The 19696-nt window shown below is 42.7% G+C and overlaps 1 protein-coding gene and 1 long non-coding RNA gene across 9 annotated transcripts; one reads left to right on the forward strand and one right to left on the reverse strand.

Annotated features, from left to right (window-relative positions):
* Positions 1-5846: 5846 nt before the first annotated feature.
* Positions 5847-14485, reverse strand: LOC139775575 (synaptic vesicle glycoprotein 2B). 2 transcript variants are annotated; one of them, XM_071711655.1, is made up of 11 exons: positions 14216-14485; positions 12860-13007; positions 12621-12801; positions 12177-12498; positions 11936-12094; positions 11774-11862; positions 11521-11685; positions 11325-11444; positions 11028-11248; positions 10786-10948; positions 5847-10704 (listed from the first exon to the last, which is right to left on the reverse strand). In XM_071711655.1, the coding sequence occupies exons 1-11, from the start codon at positions 14483-14485 to the stop codon at positions 10524-10526; spliced, it is 2019 nt and encodes a 672-aa protein (XP_071567756.1). In that variant the 3' UTR covers positions 5847-10523. The 2 variants fall into 2 exon arrangements, with proteins under 2 accessions (XP_071567756.1, XP_071567757.1); XM_071711656.1 differs by lacking the exon at positions 14216-14485 and adding an exon at positions 13326-13547.
* On the forward strand, positions 13749-19634 carry LOC139775580 (uncharacterized). 7 transcript variants are annotated; one of them, XR_011718874.1, is made up of 6 exons: positions 13749-13995; positions 14119-14604; positions 14696-14766; positions 15570-15811; positions 16064-16131; positions 18134-19634. It is a non-coding gene; the product is annotated as an uncharacterized lncRNA (long non-coding RNA). The 7 variants fall into 7 exon arrangements; XR_011718868.1 differs by having other exon boundaries at positions 14119-14766; XR_011718870.1 differs by having other exon boundaries at positions 14119-14766; positions 16068-16131.
* Positions 19635-19696: the final 62 nt, after the last annotated feature.

Genomic DNA, 19696 nt, shown 5'->3' on the forward strand with positions numbered 1-19696 from the left:
CTTAGGAAGATTTCCGGACTGATACGACTTATCGAAAATAACATCACTCGTTCAACCGAGAGCAGTCCGATCCAATGTCGATATTTTGAATAAACTTGATAAATTCTAGAGAGAACCTACACTGTTAAATATTAAAGGATAAAATTTGAACCAATACCTTGAGTTAAAAAATATTTCGTTATTTTTAACTACCATGTGTGTCAAAATTTATTATTTTAACTCCATTGGTGTGGTATTTAAAATTAACATTGTTTTAGTTAAATTAATGACATATTGAGTAGGTGCAGTGGCGACCTGCAGAAATGGTTAAAAATGATTCAAATTGAGCATAATTTGGAACTACGAATCTAACAGTACATAATTCACTGAAATGACTCATAAAGTTCACTTTAAATACGTGCTTAAGACATTTCCGTGTAAATTACGGACCACGCGCTAAATTTCTAAATCACGGCTCTTTTAATTTGCGGCACATCTCAAGTACATTGCGTGATTCCATCCGAAGAGTATCCCTCGCGAATTACATGCTCCGAAAGCTCCCGCAATGAATGACGCGAAGGGCACGTGCATTAACCGTATCATGGTTCCCGGGCAATTCGCGTGATACGTATGTGTGACCTTCGTCGAGCCTCGTCGATGAGAGATACGGGTACTTTAGATACATGCGAATGAAGAACAGCCGGATGTGCGACGAGCGTTACCTCTTTCTCCAAGTGGAAACCGAAGCCGGCGCTAACATAGATGCAAAAAGCGATAACGCTGAAGAAAGAAGAAAAAACGGTGATGAAAATTTTTTTGATCTTATATCTCGTTATGTAGAATCGAGGATAAAAATTTCTATATGTAAATATATGATAGAGCACCGAAATTCTGCAGAATTCCGTTACGTTGAATTTGATTTGACACTTCTTTTTCTTCTGCGTGATATCAATCACGTGAGTCCGTTGAAAAGAAAGAAAAGATGGAGAGAGCGATCGCTCGGTGTTTATTTTAAAAGCCGTGTGATTGTCGGGTATTCCTCGCTTCTTATCTTCCCTCGCGACGTCGCAATTTGTAAGGAAAAAGAGCTGCGGTTACGCGCACCGAGTTACTCCGCTTAATTCGTGCGATCGTCCCCGCTTGCAGTGACGCACACTTAATTTCGCGGGCCAAAAAAGAAATCGGCCAAAAGCGGCCGAAAGCCAGAGCGGAGAGCTCGATCTCTTCACGAATTCGTGAAGGCGAGACACGGAGGGGGACAGGTGGACGCGAGGTGTGTAGAACGAGGGAGAGAGAGAGAAGGAGACCGGCTCTTATGGAAGAAGCGTACGATCTCCCTTCTCCTCCTCGAGCTCCCTCCACGGACGCCTCGCCATCGAAAGATGCTGCTGCTGCTGCTGCCCGCCGCTCTCTCACGTAGCTCTCCTCTCTAACGCACATAGATACATACATTATCGTCGCGAGCGAACGAGCGGACGCTCATCTTGGCCAGCTTGGCCTCCCGCGGTTAGTCCGCCGGTTAGTGGTTGGTGGGTGTGCACCGGCGAGCCGGTGGGTCGCGCATACCGTGCGTGTCATCGTCGTCGTCGTCATCGTCCTCGTCACCGTCGGGGTATTCCGCTTACGCGTCCGATACGCACGCTGGCCACGTACGCGCGCGGACAGACAGATACGCGCAATCCCGTGCGTTACGCGCGCCGCTCTCGCGCCTTCGTCTCGCGTAAGCCAACCCGTCGGTGGCCACGTGATACGTGATTCAGATTCGATTGACCGCGAACCGCGAGTGATCGAGCTGAGGAACGATCGGCGAGGATCGGCGGGATCGAGAGAAATCGCCCCGCTTCTGGTCCCGCTCGCTCCGAAAAGGCGGATCGTCACGAGAGATTCCGCAAGGACATCGCGAAACCACCGTCTCCTCGCCGCCGCCGTCGTCGTCGCGGTGGGGACCGATCGCAACCTCGTGAGCCGCCGACGTGGTCGCACCGACGGTTTTTCCGCAGTCGCTGCGAGCGTGGTACCACGGCAGGAGGGACATTCCGCCGATTTCTTTCTCCTTCGCCGTCGCAAAGTAGTGGCGAAATGGAGCTATCGTAACGTGGTTTTTCCTCGTGACGATCGCCCTCTCCTCTCTCTCCTCTCGTCCGCAGGTTTTCCACGCGTGACGAGAGGTGCGGCGCCGGAGAAAGTGAGGCTCCCGGAAATACACGCGAGTCGCGCCGGAGTGCTTCCGTTTATGTAACCGCACACCGCCACCGTTCGCCGAGATATATGCGAGAGATCGCACACGTGCATGCGGGCATCGAAGTCTCTCCGACGATCTGACTCTGCCGCGGTCTCCGGCGCGCCGGATCGAGCGCCCGTCTCCCTTTGACCCTTATCCACGTCGCGGTGTGTTTTTTTCACCGAGAGGAGTGCGTACGTGTGTGCGTGGCGCGTGCGTGCATGTGTGTACCCCAGGATTGCCACATAGCTGCAGCGGGACGGACTTTCGTCATCGGCGATGATGACGGAGGCGATTGTAAACCACAACGTCCCGATAACGAAACGGAGAAATCACGAATACGGGGAACCTGAGAACGGCCTATCCGTAGCCGTAGCTTGTCATCGTTAGAAATAACATTGTGTCGCCTCTGTGTGTGTGTGTGTGTGTGTGTTGGCGCGACGTTTATTGTAGCGTGGACTTGCATCTCGTTTCGGGCGGACGCTCTTCCGATTCCGTTATACGCCACTTACGCCGCGGCCGCTCGCGATTCTCAATTCTCATATTCTCGGGGCAAGCGAGGAGTCGAGCAGCGTAAATTACGTGCGCGTATGATTCTTTTCCCTCCACTTTCGAGTTACAAACTGGCGTTTCGACACGCCGATACGATCGCGGAGCCATCGTAGCGGAGAAGGGACCTTGGACGCACTTACCCGAGGATAAGTCGAACGTTTACATAACGGCGGCAGCTTTAGAAAGTGCGTGGAGATCCGAAAAATTATCGTTAACGCGATAACGTGAAGATAAGGATAAAGAGAAGACAGATACAAGGAACTAGTATCGAGAGAAATAAGAATATAAGATAAGAGTGGCTCCCTGTACCTACCGGTGAACGTGAAAGAACGTTTCGCCATGGTTTCGCGACGGTTAAAATTTAAAATATTGGATATAAGTATTACGAATCTCAACATCGATTTCTCTCATATCCATTCACCATTCGGTTTCTCCACATTCTCGAACGTCTTTTCGAGCGAAGACGTCTTCTAAACTAAATTTCTTCGTTCATATTTATTTTCGTATCTTATAATATTAATTCCACACGCACACCCTGCACATTTTAATTTCATATTCTACTACATGTTAGGTTCAGGAAAAACGAAGAGGTCCTGTGTAAAAGAGAGGAAGAGATAGAAAGAGAGAGAGAAAGAGAAGAGGAGAGGCGGGCGGGCGCGCGCCCGCCCGGCGATTTGAATACCAAATCGCCGTCTCTTGTGCAATTCCCTCTTGTCTGTTTCTCTCCTTTTTCTTCTTTCCGTATTCCGTCCCGGGTCCCTACGACCTTTCCACGTCTACCTGCCTGCGTGCCCCGCGTATTTTTAGGCGTGACACGCTTTCTTTGTGCCGGTCGGCCGGACCACCGTCGCAAAAATGACTCCTCGTAAAAGAATACGCGCGGTACTGTTAAATCGACGTTTCTCTTTTCTTTCACCTCCTTTCCTCTCCTCTCCTCCCAAAGTTTCTTACGTCGTACGTACGTCCATCAAGTTCCCGAATTTTTCTATTTAACGTCGCTGTCGAGCTGAACATTCTGTAAATTATTAACGTAATAAATTATTCTCTTCTAGTTCAGACAATGAAGATAGGTCAAGAAAATTGAACAAAATTTTAATTAGTTTCAATTAGCGATTATTATATGCGTAACGTGAAAAAGAAATTTCTTTCACTTCGGTTTCGCAGCTATACATATTACACGCGACAACAATAATCAAATAAAATTATATCTGATTTAATCGTTCGTTTGTTTCACCCAGGTTCTTCGGATTATTTGATATTCTTTCATTCTCGTTACTTCGTTACCAAGCCAAGGCCAGCTTTATAATGTATGCACATATAATTCTGTAATTTAAATATTAAAGACACCGAGAGAATATCTAATGGATTCCGCGCGGCGATTTCTCTTTCTGGACTTTCTTTAAAATCCCGGATATATTCTCGAATCTCGTTCATCTCGAAGCGACGACACCGACACGACTCGAAATAGCGAGGAGTAATCTGTACATTGTACAACATCGGACAGCCGCCACGGAAGGCGGAAAGTCGCGCAAAAAGATTCCTCGTTTACGTTAAAAACCTCACTGCGCAGTTGTATAGCTTGATTAAGATTATCATTTTAAGTATACTCAGGCGCTATCTTAATGATTATTATACGGCATAGGATAACTACAGGCGAGCGGAAACTACCGTGGGAAGGAGGCTGCAAAAAGAGCGGACCAGACGAAGACAAAAAAAAAAGGAAAAAGGAGGAAGAGAGGGAAGGCTCGGGCGGAAGGAGAACCGAGTAACTTGGTTTAGCCTCTCCTAGGCTTTGTCTGTATGGGAGGACAGAGACATAGCCTAGAATAGGTTAGGTCAGGGCTCGTTCAACATGGATCATCCTCCAGCATATGACTTTGGGGGAGGCCTAGGTCCGACTCGGACTGTTGCGCCATTGAAATAAAATGAAGGTGGTTTTAATTTGTTTCCGTAAAGGAAACCTAGTGGCTTTAATTCAGGTTTCCTTTACGGAAATCTGAATTAAAACCACCACTGGTATCTAATACTAACCACCAAATAATTATTGGCAGTACTGGCTAGGCAGTCGTAGCCAGTGTATACAATGAATATGTATTATACATTGGCTACGACTGTCTAGCCGTACGGCTCCTCTATCTACAGATCTCACAGCGGAAAATACTAAATAATACGCTATATCGCGATTCACGAAATAATCCACGGCGCCGAAGGGCGAGGTGCGCGGGAGGGAAGGGGCAAAGTATGCCCAGGGTCAAGCTCAAGGTCTACTCTCGACAGGATCGAAAGGATGTCACGCGTGCTCGCGCGCGCACACACGCATCGGAATTCGCCAGGAATCTTAATGTATATTATTAAACGGATTAACCTAATTGGCGTTATGTCGTTGGAGAGATTTGTTATGCGATAAGGTATAATGAAGCGAGCGAGCGAGCGGAAAATGTAGATCATGCGGTCGTCGAAAATTATCTTTATGCGTCTGAGGATATATGATATATTACACTGATAATCATAAATAATGTATGAATGTGTATATGCATAGCGAGGTATATAATTACCTGTTGAAACGTTTCCGTTATCCTACCCGGAACAAGGTAAATATTATTCTAGTGTAAATAGGACGGAGCGGATAAAGTAGTTTTTATAATCGATTATTGATCTTCGAATTACCTACTGCCGAACAAGTGAATCGCTTCTCAGTCGATAAACCAATTACCTGCATTATCCTCTGTAATCAATAAAATCTTATTGATTAATCGATTAATGTCTACTTCTACCAATGCAGATTAACTTTAATCTCGATTTAACTTACTTTTTTTATCTGTTTTTATATCTTAGAAGTAGAAAAAGATAAAAAGTAAGTTAAACCGAGATTAAGGTTAATCTGCAGAAATCTTAAAGTTTCAATGTCAAATAATAATTGCGCAGTCTGACATTTCTAGTGCAACTTTCAATTTTCCACTCGTTGCAAAAGCTTTTTGAACGAAATTTAAATTATATAGTCTTTTTTTTGTTAACAGCGTATTGAGAAAGATATATCCGATAACTTAGGATAAAGGATAACTCGGAACATGGGAAGATACAGAACAGGTACGTCTTCTCGATTCAATAAAATTCTCATTAATGCCATTCGTACATTTTGCAGCTGAACCTTATTAAATACCGTCACAACTCGCGATTTTTTTTTATCATACGAAAATTATTTACGACGAGATCAATGTGTAAACGGACTCCCGAAATTCCTCGCCACGCCCAACGCTGCCGTCATTTCCGCCTCGAGAAGATCGAAATTTATTTGCGAGCACACGCGGTACATGCCGTAATTCACAGAAATTCCGAAGTTTTCGAAGACGTTTCCTCTGCCTTTCCGCAGTCACGTTTCGATACCTCGCCATCAAACGAAAGAACAAGATTTATAAAATGATCGCTATTATGTATCTGTGGACTTGATTCTAAGAGCGTAAAAACGTGTGCGGCTCGAAAGTACATCGTGAGCAAAGCGCATCGTCACTACCTCTCTCTCTCTCTCTCTCTCTCTCTCTCTCTCTCGTCTCTCCTTCATTTTAATATATTATATAATATTATATAATATATATTAATGTATATAATATATTGATATTATACATAATATATGTATATAAATTTATATAATATTATATACAATATATATTAATGTGTATATATATGTTAATATTATATATAATATATGTATACAAATTTATATAACATATTAATATAATATTGAATATATGATATACATTAAAGTGCTTGCAATTGCTCTCGTTCGAAGCGTTGCACAGAGTATCTACTTTCTCGCAGAAGAATGATATAATTTATACAATTTATAAAAAATCATCGAGCGCTGGAACTCGCTGGCGAAATTATTACTTGAAGGATTATTGTAATCTCTCGTTCTCGCTCGGTCCTCCGGACACGTCGAGCAAGACGATAACGCTAAACGATTTCAACTTCGCCAGTGGCTAGATACCATTCGATCGGCATTGAAATTATACTAGAGCTATCGCTATAAGAACTATGTACAAATGAGTTAACCGACGAATAATAGAACGACTCGCATTAAATACGGGTTTTCTCCAGCAATGTAAATAAATTAATTGCCTCCATACGTGGTGTCGAGCGCTACGTGCAATTCTTCTCGAGCTGTATCCTAAAAATGATGCATATCCTCTCTTGAATTATTTTCCGAAATATAAAATAACTTGACGCTAAAAAAAAATATGTTTTAATTATTACGATAAAAGGCTTCGCAGCATTTTCAAAAGCTCAGTGTAGAAAGCAATATCTGCAATCTATGAATGTACAACGTAGCAGAAGAAAAGATGTTAATTTCAATTATATAAATAAAATTCGTTTTATGCCATGTAATTTTGGAAAATATACGTCTATCAATCGCTTTCAAACAGTACAGTTTTTCGTAAATTATCGTAAATTTTAAAATATTTACATGTAATTGTACGAACCTTCGAATGACAAAAATTCGAGAGGAAAAAAAGAGTGCAAAATTGATTCTCCTATTCTATTCGTATGCGAATATTGATAATATATTAATAATGATAATATTATATATTAATAATTATAATATATTGATAATGATAATGATAATGATAATATATCGATGAAGTGTTCTTTCTGATATTTGTCCAACATAATTCCTCGACAAGACCGATAATATACAATAAATATTGCTGTGTAGCTTCATGCTTGTCAAAAATTATTCTATAAATATTGTAATTAATCTCAATAGATATAAGAATTTCATAACAGTTTTTAAAAGACATTATTTCTCACTTATTTATATATACCTTACAATCTCTCTCACGTAAAAATCTCGCCTCGAAGTGTCGCTCCTATCCCTGTATCGTAAGGATTAAAAACTATGCGATCAGTCGAATGTGTGACCAAACGTAAACTCTAAAGTAGAAATGATATATTGTACAATGTCGGCTATGTAAAAGATCTTAACTAATTAAATCCTTTTAATTTTAACAATGAGAAGCAGTCTCTCTGTGACACAGTGATTACCAACTGATCGTTAATTCCAGTCTGAATAGCGTGATATGTATACAATATTCTCGGTGATGACAATAAATAATTATATTTAATATTAGTCGCGAGTAATTATATTTAGTATTAGTAAAATGCACGTTTGACCAGATTGTACGAGTATTGCATCTCCTCTTTATCACTTAATCAGTTGATAATCTCGTTGTGTAAAACAAAAATGTACATACGCTATATATCGGCTAAACGTAACTCGCTAAAGAAACGTAAGATAGGAAAATAGTGCCTCGGCAGATCCTCCAACTCGATCAGTCTACTTTACTCGAGAATCATCTCACACGAGACCGTCTTTACGTATTTTTTTTTCTACGTGTGTTCTAGTCAATAGTCCGACTAAGGCCTACAAATCTAGAGTGCTTGCTCATAAATGTGATATGTCAAGTAAAATGTTAGTATATACATATATATCTACGGGTGTGGTGATAGACTTGAATGTTGTAGCAGAATTAATTACGTGGAGCTGTACGTGTGCCGGCATCGGTATTGACTCAACATTATTATACTTTGGCTAATTTCCAATGTGAAAAGAAGCTAACAAGAACGTCGTATGGTCCCGACGATGAGTTTTGTAGGCATGCTTAAATTTCGTGGTCCAATAGAAATCTCTTGCTCATATTGTAATCCTCGTGACTCGATATCACAAAAATTGATGCAGTCGCAATTGCGGCACCGATACAACTCGCTCCACGTCCAAGTTTACGACGAATTGCGATTTCCCTAAGCACAAACGAACGATTTTCGTTAGGATTTTTATTGAAGAAGACGAAATCATCCTTAGGACAATCACTGGAATGTGTAATGACGTTTATGTGTTGCCCGTGTGTTGGTCATCGCAATGATCTCTTTCTATTTCTCCAACGAGACGTTCGTAAACCTCGGCCCGGATATTAATCTCGTGTGTACATATATATCGATCGTCAACAGTCTGATATGAAAAAACTCACTAACCGTGATAGGACGTAAACATTTATCCTATTAAATCTGCCGACATCCTCCTCATCTTGATGAACTCCTCGGAGACTCCACGACGTGTACGTGTATTTTCTGGTAGGCGAGACGTTATCGCCAATCTTTCTTAAATCCTTTTATTGCCTAGAAATAGGAGTTTCCTCTCTTTTTCAAGAAACTCTTTACATTCTTTCCAGCTTGCCAGTGTCATCCATTGTCTGTCGTCAGCGATAAAACTTTAGCAAAGTTTCTCCGAGTGAATTACACAGATATTACATTTTGTATATATTATTATATATATTTACGTCAAGACGTGTGATCCTGATTCTTGTAGAAAATAACGTTCTACGTTTTAATATACATGTATCACTAGAGAGTCAGACACACACATTCATATATATATATTCTATATAATTGATCGTATCATAAGCTTGAAAACGATTAACGTTGAAGATGATAATCTCTTGGGCTTTTGCGCTATGAAGCTGATCTCTATCTTTTTTCTCGTTCGAAAGTCTTCGTCTAGGAATTGAGATTTCACACGGCAGCGTTTGCATTACGTGAATCATGTCCCTGTTTCTCTTTCTTTCCCATTTATCGAATTAGCGGCATTCTAGGGTCTAGTTAGTATTTCTAATGCATGCTAATAAATCGGTAAAAAGCGGAAGTACTGAACTTACGATTGCTTCATTACTTTCCCTTCATAGGAATGTTTCTTACGCATGAGTGAAGTGATCATTTCTCTTTTCGCACAGAAACATATAAAATGATTTATTGTATCATCATAATCGGTCTGTATCAGCGGATATCATGTAGAGTCTTGTGTGATTAAATCTGAGCGAATATAGGTACCTTCCGCAAACTATATCGGAATATATCCAAGTTCCACATCATGCATGGATATTATTCAATCTATAGATCGAAAGTAAGAACAGCTATGTATTCTATAAGCGTTACGATAATAATTGAGATATCAAACTGCTTTGCCGATATATCTTTCTAATTAATGTTTCTTAATATATACGATATATATATTATTACGGATGGCTGTGCATCCTCTATTAAAATTGACACTTTTCATGGCATAAGCCTTATTAAAATAGTTGCACATATGCGTGTGTCCTTTGCTCAATATACTTGCATAACGGTTTATATATAGTCAAAAGTAAAATAGCAGAGTGATTATTAGTTAGTTTCAGAGTGACTATTTTGCGCACGGAAACATCCGTGTGTGTCAGCCGATCTTGAAATCTTTTCTCTTTCAATTTTATTCCTATCGAATATTAGCATTGTTCGCGTGTAGCGATACTCGATGAGGTTCCATAAGCAATAAGAGGATACAAGAGTGCTTCGATCCAACTTCAAGTTATTCTGCGTTGGCAAGCAGAATAAAAGTCGCTGTGAGTCGTTCTGTGCGCTTCAAATATGCAAGTGCCTCCAAAGACAACGGTGCTTCATTATTACTTAGGATATGTCCCTTTGTACAAAGTCTCATTCTAAAAAGTTTTCTTCTTTTGATCAATAAATTATTGACATGTCTTGAACATCGTTTTTTTTTTTTTCGAATAAATCCTAAGAATAAAGAATAGCATGCCTCCACCATGTCTCTGACGCATTCGAGATTATTCTTTCTAGAATTCACTCATCAGACGACAAAGTACTGTATAAGGTTGTTTCGTATGCAACAACGAATTTTTAGCTTTAGATATGCGTTGCTGATATTCTTTTCTACCGATGGAAAAGTTTACAAGAAGACAGTGTGAGTATGAGGCAATTTAAAAGTTATAACGCTAGCGGTCAATAGTGCCAGCGCAGTCAATAGTGCGGGCGCGATTAAAGGCATACCCACTAATGTCTGATATGTCGTGGTTCCTATCAGACCTGATATTCTTATAGCTGCTGCTATGAGTCCAAAACCGGTACATCTAGACATTAACAAAATGCTTTCTTTCAAAATAACTTTGATTTTCGTTTCTGTAATATCCTGAAGATTTTTACTTCTTTACCTTAAGTGTGTGGGGAAGCTCTCGACTGTCACCAAAGTTAACGATGTCCATCCAACGGCGAAAAGGGCTGTGAAGCCACCTTCAAAACCAAGAATTCCCGAACTATTTTGGCGAAATAACATCAGACATAACGCAGCGACGGAAGAGAGGAAAAGCGAGAGACCTAATGGTAAAAGAAAAAGCGTTAGTCAAAGTTATAATTGAAAAATGCTTGCTACCTGCAACGAAATTTATTAACTAACCAATTAGTTTTGGCCGCTGGAGAACGGTAAGTGCCAATCCTGTCAGCGCGGCAGCAGGCACGAAAGCCAATTGAGCAATGAGGTGAGCATGCAACGCTTCTTCGATATAAATGTTATAATCGAGATCGAGAGTCGGGCAAGACCCGCTTAAACTCAGCTCCGTGTTATTCTCCAATTTACATCTGGTGAAAACTTGTGCAGATAAATCTGTGTCAATAAATCTGTAACAAAGTATGTACGTCCAATTATATTAATGAATATAAAACATTTTAATATTGTTTAAACGATGTTACTTACTTGGAATGTACAATAACACTGTCTCTAAAGTATGTTTTGCTAGACTTAATGCTACTGAATTCTACCGATTGGAAGGTACAATTGTCAAAATCGACATGGCTGAATACCATTTTAGTAAATCTGTAAACATTTAAAAATTATATTTATAGGAAAATACTTATTCGTTTTTCACTGGTTTATCTCAACATGTCTGTACCTGCAGTTCAAAAATGTAGAGTCTTTGTACTGACAATTTTCCCAAGAACCAGTAAACGTTGTACCATTGAATGTTTCATCAACAATGAGTTTAGTATGACTTTCATATTCCCTCGCTCGCAAAAGTTTCAGATATTCGGGACACCATATCATAAGACCATAAAGACTAAATATAATAAAAATAAGCTAAGTTCATGACATTCGTATAATTAGTAGTTAAATAGTAATTACCTAGAAAAGAACTCGAAACTTACCTGAATGAAGCAGCGGTCCAGATAATTAACAGTACCACAGTCACACGTAAATGAGGCGTTACAAATAATTCCAGGAAAGAATTCCAGAACTGCAAATAAAGAATAAATTAACTCTTACAGTTAAGATATCTTCACGTGGTGATATCTTCCTGGAATATTTACCATTTCGATCGAATATATTATGTCCGCCAAAACACTAGTATGATTGCTAGGAGATGGCGGCGCCAAGCCGCGAGGTCTTTTAGTCGGAAGTTCAAGTTCAGAGAGCTGATATTGAGCACCTGTTGCACCTTTTCGGGCGTTATTTTTCTTATATATCCTCTAAGACATTAAATTACGGAAAAATTTGGATATTAGATACTGAGAATTTAATTTTATCATCGTTTATGTTACACAATTTTACCTGATAGACCATCATTGCCTCCACATCTCGACCGGCCTCTATAAGATACCTTGGGCTTTCCGGTAGAAAGATAAGTCCGATAGTGGAGCACAACGCCGGCAGACAACATAACAACAAGAAACGATGCCAAGCGCTGAAGTGTTCCTTATTCTCCAGGACAACCATTTCTCCCGTCGTGGGTACCACTGCCCAAGCCAAGAGCGCTGCGTAAACACCACCAAGTGCACACGCTACCACGAGTATACCTGTCCAGCGACCTCTGCTTAAACGTGGGCAGCATTCGGCGAGATATACGAATGCCAGTGGTACAGCTCCTCCTACTCTGTAATACAAAAAAATTAAATCTTAATAAATAATGATATTTTAAATAACTGCTTTAGTTCTTGCTTCAACAAATGCTAAATTATGTGTATTTAAATCGACAATGGGATAAAAAAAAATTACCCGAGAGCCGAGCAAAATCTAGCTGTCATAAAAGTGCCGTAAGTGGGCATGAATGTCGCGACACCGCTGAACAGAGCGTGCACGGACATGGCTGAGAGCAGGGACCTGCGTCGTCCTAGTCTATCGCCAAGACCGCCCCAGAATAATCCACCCAGGGCGAGGCCGACAAGAGTAATGTTTCCTAAAAGATCATGTGTCGTTTAACATCCCAAAACACATTCACACAGAAGCAAACTCACCGAGCCATCCCTTCTCGCTGTCCTTGATGCAAAGCTCAACCTCTGCGCTTGGCAGTATATAAGGTACAACAAAAATTTCGACAGTATCGGCTGCCAGACTCAAGCCCGTGCAGAAAGCAGCGAATATTTGGAAATACCCAACGCCAGCCTGCAACATTACATCCCACTCGTTGATGCCGAATATTTTTACACAAGTCTTATTATGTAACAATATATAATTAACGTTCATCAAACATGCATTAGTAGAAAACATAGAATGCGCAAACACAATTCCTTAAGTGTTAATTGAACAGAGCACCCCTTTCACTACCTTGATGTACGAATAAACAATAAATATATCATAATACGAGCGATCTTAATCAAATATCGTTTAAGGCGTGCATTCATTTTTTTTCTCGCAGGCTCGCAGCGGGGTGTAACCGTGTAACCTCCGACGCGTAACGTCAACAAGTAAAAGAACATTTACTGGGAAATCCTTCAAGTAGCCTGGTACTTGGCGCGGTACGTATTTCGCCTTGACGATCGACTCGTCCAGGACTTGGTCCATTTTTGCAGGGAGAAAAAGGTTCCGGCCCGCGAGGACGGATCATTCACTTCGGGCAAACATCCCGTGAACGAACGACGCCATTTCGCCTAGGTTATGTTTTCGTTCCGCCCAGCATCGGAGCAATGAGCAATGAGCAATGAGCATCCCGCATATTTTTTATACCGCACTCGACCGACTCGACGCGGACGACGCGTCGACGGTCGACGGCCAATGGAGCGGCGGCTCTCGGACAGTCTCGGGGTCCGTTCCGTTTCACGCATATGCGTGCATTTATCTATAGCATACGTAACGTTTACTATAGACAATGCGCGCATCATGCGTGAAACGGAACGGACCCTCGGATGACTCGGATCCGCGTCCCGTCATTGGCAGCCATTGGCACGATCGTGACGATCGAGCAGCTTGATCGATACTTGGACACGCGTCTCGATCGATCGCGATTCAGCGGTCGATATCTATCAACTATCAATCTATATCACGTTCAAAATGACTCATGGCCGCTGTCGCGAATGCAGAGATAATGATGCGTCAATTATGTCAGGAAAATACGCGGAATACGCCGTGATTTGGACGAGAGGAGGCAAATGAGGTAGGCAATTCAGTCGATAATCTTGCCCTTTATGAGTTTGAAAGACGTCATTAGCGCGACATTGAAAATAAATTGCTCTTTCCCATTTCTAAATAAATCCTAATCACATTTCTTGTCGGATAGGATTGCGATTTAAAAAGAAAAAGAAAACATGGTCTTCTCGATGGTTCATCGAATTCGAGAAGTGACGTGGATAAGCCACATCCGTGGGGAGAGTTACCTGCTTGATGGCGTCCTCGTGAAACTGCGCCAGGAGGGTCGCGTCCGCGGTGGAGTCGATGAGGTCGTGCTCCGCGGAGTCGGCCGAGGCCGAGTTGACGCCGGCCGTAGGAACGTTCGCCGGCTGCGTCGTCATCTCCTCGGTGTAGAGACCGGACCTAGTGTTCGCGGCGCGCTCTCCGGCGCCCGTTTTCGTCGCGCTGCCGCCGGAGGGTGCGAGGCCGCCCCCGCTGCCAACGAGCCACTGGCTTTCCTCCTCCGATGAGGGCATCACTGCCAGAAATCATCTGAAAGATGGATTAACGGATAATTAAACTGAATGAGACAACGACCGGGAGCTGGACGAACGAATGCCTTTGTTAATCCCATCCTCTGGACTGTATCCTACCGGTACACTCGCGATTATTACACCTTCCGTATCTCGTGTGGGACAAATGGCTATTGCGATTCTGCTGTAATGTGTGTTCCATCTCGGTTCTAGGTACTCTCGCGGCGAACTGAACTTGAATTCGTAATGTCTACAATGATGGCAGAAAGATAGGTTGCCTCTCGGTATGTTGCGCCCTGTATTAATGTAGATAAGATAAAATGCGAGCTGAGATAAAGGTGGGAACGTTGAGTTAATATTGACGTACGAAAGACACAAAGCCGGAAGTGGAGCGGAGAGCGAAATGAGAAGCGGCGAGCAGTTTGCGGGAATAAGGCTAATTTTCCTCCGATAGAGGCACAGAGAGCCTGTTCTATATACGGCGCGCGTCATCACGACTTTCGCGGCTGCTTTTTATGGTTTTATTTCCTTTCGCGACGCTTCGTTTGACTGACGCTATCGATATAACATTAAACGGCACTTTGCGTCGCGACGGAGCGTAAAGAACGTAAAGATCCTCGGGAAATATATTTAATAATTATGTTACAATTGTATCTTGTTGGATCTGCGTTAAAAATCTTCATGATACCGTACGTAGATATATGTCTTAATAATGCTTGCATTGTGCATTGTGGCCGTGAAGTTTATCGTGCAACGCACGTGCTTGGAAAGGCATATGCGTCACGGCTCTGTCTATAAGCGCGGTTCACTGACCAAGGTTCATTGTGCACGATATTCGTCATAGTGACAAGTGAAATATTCAACATTCCCGACTTTATTTCGTCCCCGCGGTCGCGGGCCAACGATAAAATGAGCATTTGCATATTTAAGGCTGTGGAAGAGAAACTCACGTTACATTTACATATCGCGCCAGTAATCGGAGCTCTACACGAGCTAAGGCACGCTGAAAGATTACGCTGTATCGCTACATGAAAAGATTTTACGTATTCTTGTAAACAATTTTATGCAATGTAATTTCTTTTTACAGGTAATTTGTACAAAATTGTTCTTGACAATCCTTCGACTCGCGCATTCCACGGCGGATCTACAGCCTTATCGTTGACCTTACTCGGCCGTCACAAAGTAACCGGAGCAGCTTTCGCGTGCATTTACTTTCGTGGCTATAATAATTCAGCGTTTGTGAGTCCGCATTGAAACACGCGGAGGTCGTGCGTCCTACTCAAGGCTGACTAATTCCCGGAATTGATGCAAGACCTGCCGGCAACGCGCGTAGGTTCTCTCTTTCGCGTGTCCTTATATACTAATTCATCGATCTGCATTGAACGTTACACGGCTTTCAAGTACATACACCCAGAGTTTGATGAAAATTCTGAGATTACGGGATTAGGGTATCGTGAAAATTGCAAGATATGTAGAAATAGATAGAGGATTCGCGAATTTGCGAGAAATAACATAGAGCTTCTCGAATGTTAGAGAAAATATAAGAGGCAAAATTATGGTAAAAAATAATGCATGTTGCAGGTAGTTCTTCTTCATTAATGCTTTGCTGGCCGCAGAACGACGAATGCTCGGCCTTATCTCGAGAAAAGGTGCGGTATTACGTCAACGGTTCCCGTACGCTCAAGAACAAAAAGAAAGTTGCTCTACTACGTCAAAGAAAGTCGGGAAAAAAGGCATTAAAATTGTACTCCGTCCCTACGGCGACAACGTTGCGGTCCTTTTGAACGCATTCGCACATGTTAACGTTGCGATTCGATTTCCGGGGATTTTCGCGGTACGTAGCTATAATTAGGTACATTTTGCAAAACGCGTCGGCGCTTTGTTGCGGCCGCGACCGCATACATATACGATTTATCGATCCGAAACCGATTACACGGTTTCGTAGCGCGCGTAGACCCGTATATACATTTTCCGAACACAGAGATACACAAAGATACAAGCGCGCGCGAACACAGGCGTACTCCGGTTGAGTGTGTGTGGGCGCCGCGTGTATGCACGTGCACGCGTCCAACCTCGCGACCGCCAATGTCGCCGACAGTCACGGTCGCGCGGGGTGACTCGCGTTTTCGCAGTTCTCTATTTTCTCGCCGTTAGTTATTTTTGAAACGCGACCGTACAGCAGCGGCCGCCATCGGCAGACATTAGCGTTTTGTCTTTACTCGTCTTTACACACGAGAGAGCACCTCTCGCAGGAAAAATTATATATTTTTTTATTTATTTTACATACTTTTACCGCACAGACTGAGAGGGAGAGAAATACGTCGGAAGCGTTTCGGAGTCGATTTTTCCTCGGCGTTTAGAGAAGTTTAGATCCTGAACGATGTTTACAAAGTAAATGACAAAACTTGATATCTAATTTATCTCCGGATGTAGCTTATTAACTCCGACAAAAAGATATTTTGTTTAAGCCACCTACTTGCTAAGTCCACTCAATGTTGCGAATTGCGCAAGTCTTGACGAATGATGGATGACATCCTACGACGTTTTCGCTGAGAAGAGATTGGCTCCGAGTCGCATGCCAGAAATTTGTCTGGGGCGTATGATTGTACATGTGAGCGCAATATTTTATTTCGAAGATGTTCGCCTTGGGATCAGGACCCAAGTAGCGATTTCAATTTCGAGTATGTCACTCTAAGAAATGACATATTAATTTATACTTGGAACAGACTGATTTTTATCTTAATGTCAACGAGGCGGGAAAAAATACTCGATATAGTTAATTAATACGCCCGACGAGATGCCGCGGTCTCGCGTGTATCTGCCAGCGACGCAGCTCGTCCGGACTCGTACGATTGCGTGCTCATTATCACCGTATTCGGCCGTTACGCTGTCGACACATATGCGCTGCACGTGGGGCCAACACGATATGCATAGATAAGTGCGATCGACGAACACGAGCCAAATGACGTCGCGTCGCGTCGCGTAGCGCGGAGGGAAGCGCGATACGCGATTTATAAAGCTTATTCTTGGACACGATTATCGTGCGAAACCGGTCGTCTCGAGAGGACACCTGCATGTATCTATTTTAATTACTAATAACTCGTTTCTCTCAACCATAATTAACGATGCTCATAAACAGGAAACGAGATCGGAATAAAAGGGAAAAATCTGTTAACTCTCAGGCCTTCAAACGACAAACGACAAAGTAGCGCAGTTGCGATATTGATATGTCAGCGCGAGAGTCTTCATTAAATAGAGATAATATATTTCATTAAAGATATTTCATCAATGAAATATCGAGATAACTTTTCAAATGTATTTATAACAATTATTACTTTCTTACCCCGTTAATCAAACTCTTGTTGAGGGATCGGCCTATCTTTTCGCCATGTCGTTTATTATTTGGACTTTGCAAATAGAGGAGAAAAAAAATGTGGAGAGACATAAAAAGCGCGGTTGAGAAAGACTTGAGAGAAATAGACGCATATATATGCATGTCGTCGTCGCTTTGTCGGGCGCGAATTAATATCATTAGAGCCGCTTATCACGGGCGTTCTTATCGCGTCGCGCATAAATCACCCACCTGGTTGATAGGGAGTCGCCGTGAAATACTGCACCTTCCCAATGATAACGTCGCTTCTCTGCTTGCAGATTTCACCGGGATGGAGTAAATCGGGCGGCGCCAGTTCTCGTCGATTAACTTTCGTGGATCGTCGGGCTGTCGATCGAGAGCATCGCCGTCGATGGAACGACGAGGATTATCGGCAATTGGAGTCCGACTCGGAGGATGAGATAATATAGGAGAACTACTGTTTAATTCAGCGGCGTGCGACGTGGCGCACCTCTTCGCCCCCACACTTCGCCGTGCTTCGCCGTCGATCGTCTGTCACAGAGACACAGAGTCGTCCGCACTCGCGTCCTTACAACACGTCAGCATATGTCGGCGGCAGCGCAAGTGCGAACGCAATCGAACGCGCGAATAATTTTTACGTAACGATACCAGCGGCGACGGGTGATGATCCGTCCGACCGAACGACTTCGACGTCCCGTCGGGATTTAATCTCAGTACATTATATATATTATGGATTTACATAATGGATAATGTAGACGTTCAGGGATAGGTATTAAAGGAATATCGTGAATACCTCGTGGAGCGATCGCATCTTTGTCTCTCGTTAGAAGTGGTATCTCTCTTCGTTTCGACGCCGACCTACCTCAACGAACGACCGCCACGATCTTTAATTCCATGTTAAAACTTCTGCGAGGCGAGCATCACCGTAACACTCGGACGCGTATCTCCCTGTTATAATTATGTGTATAGATATAGATATATGTATAACGGAATCCTCCTCGCGAATTAACGCTCCTCCTTGTCAGAGGATGCGGCGCACCAGGACCAGCAACGTCGAGCTCGCGTCCTATCGCGTTTCGCGCGCCGTGTCCTTTCGTTGGGAGATCGATTCTCGGCCGGAGCGGGAGGCGGTGCCGCGCGGAACGCGGTGATCGGTTGCGACGCGCCTTTCCGAATGAAAAAGATCCGCGATACGTTTGTTGTCGGAAGCGCGGGGTTTATCTCGCGCGATCCCTAGCCCCTCGTCGCGATAGCGCGCCGCGGACATGGCGGGCGTACCAGTCGCTCCCGGCGGCAGCCCGTGAAAAACGAACGACCCGGTAACATTTTCGCAGTACGAGGGAAACAACACTGCCGCTGCAAACACTGCCGTCGACACGCCGCCTGCGCCGCGTATCGATTTGCGTCGCGACGCCCGACACGAGTCGTCGGTAGCGCCTTCTCCCCGATCGGAGTTCCCCCTGCGAATCATTAGCCCGATATAATTACTAGCGAGATGGTCCCTAAACTCGTAGAGGCCTCCTGAATGACTCCGAGCAAAGTACTCTGTAAATATATATAATATTTTATACACTGTTGAAAATGTCAAAAACAATACTCTCGAAATTTTTATTTGATAAGGAAAAATGTTTTATATGTCTGTAAGAAAAAGTAAACGATGTTTTGTATTTCTTGTTTTAATATATTTGGAGTATATTGGAACATTGCCTATATATAGTTCTGCTGGTTCTGCATATATAAATATGGAATTATTATGCAGTAATATCTGTAATATACATATATAGATATAAAACCATATACGTATGTACATATCTTTATTAACCTGCAGTATTCATATAAGATGTCTAAAAAAAAGGTTTCTA

The sequence above is a fragment of the Temnothorax nylanderi genome, unplaced genomic scaffold (genome assembly GCF_030848795.1).
Source record: "Temnothorax nylanderi isolate EJ_2023f unplaced genomic scaffold, tnyl_v1.0 TNYL_tig0101_pilon, whole genome shotgun sequence".
In the NCBI taxonomy this organism is placed as follows: domain Eukaryota; kingdom Metazoa; phylum Arthropoda; class Insecta; order Hymenoptera; family Formicidae; genus Temnothorax; species Temnothorax nylanderi.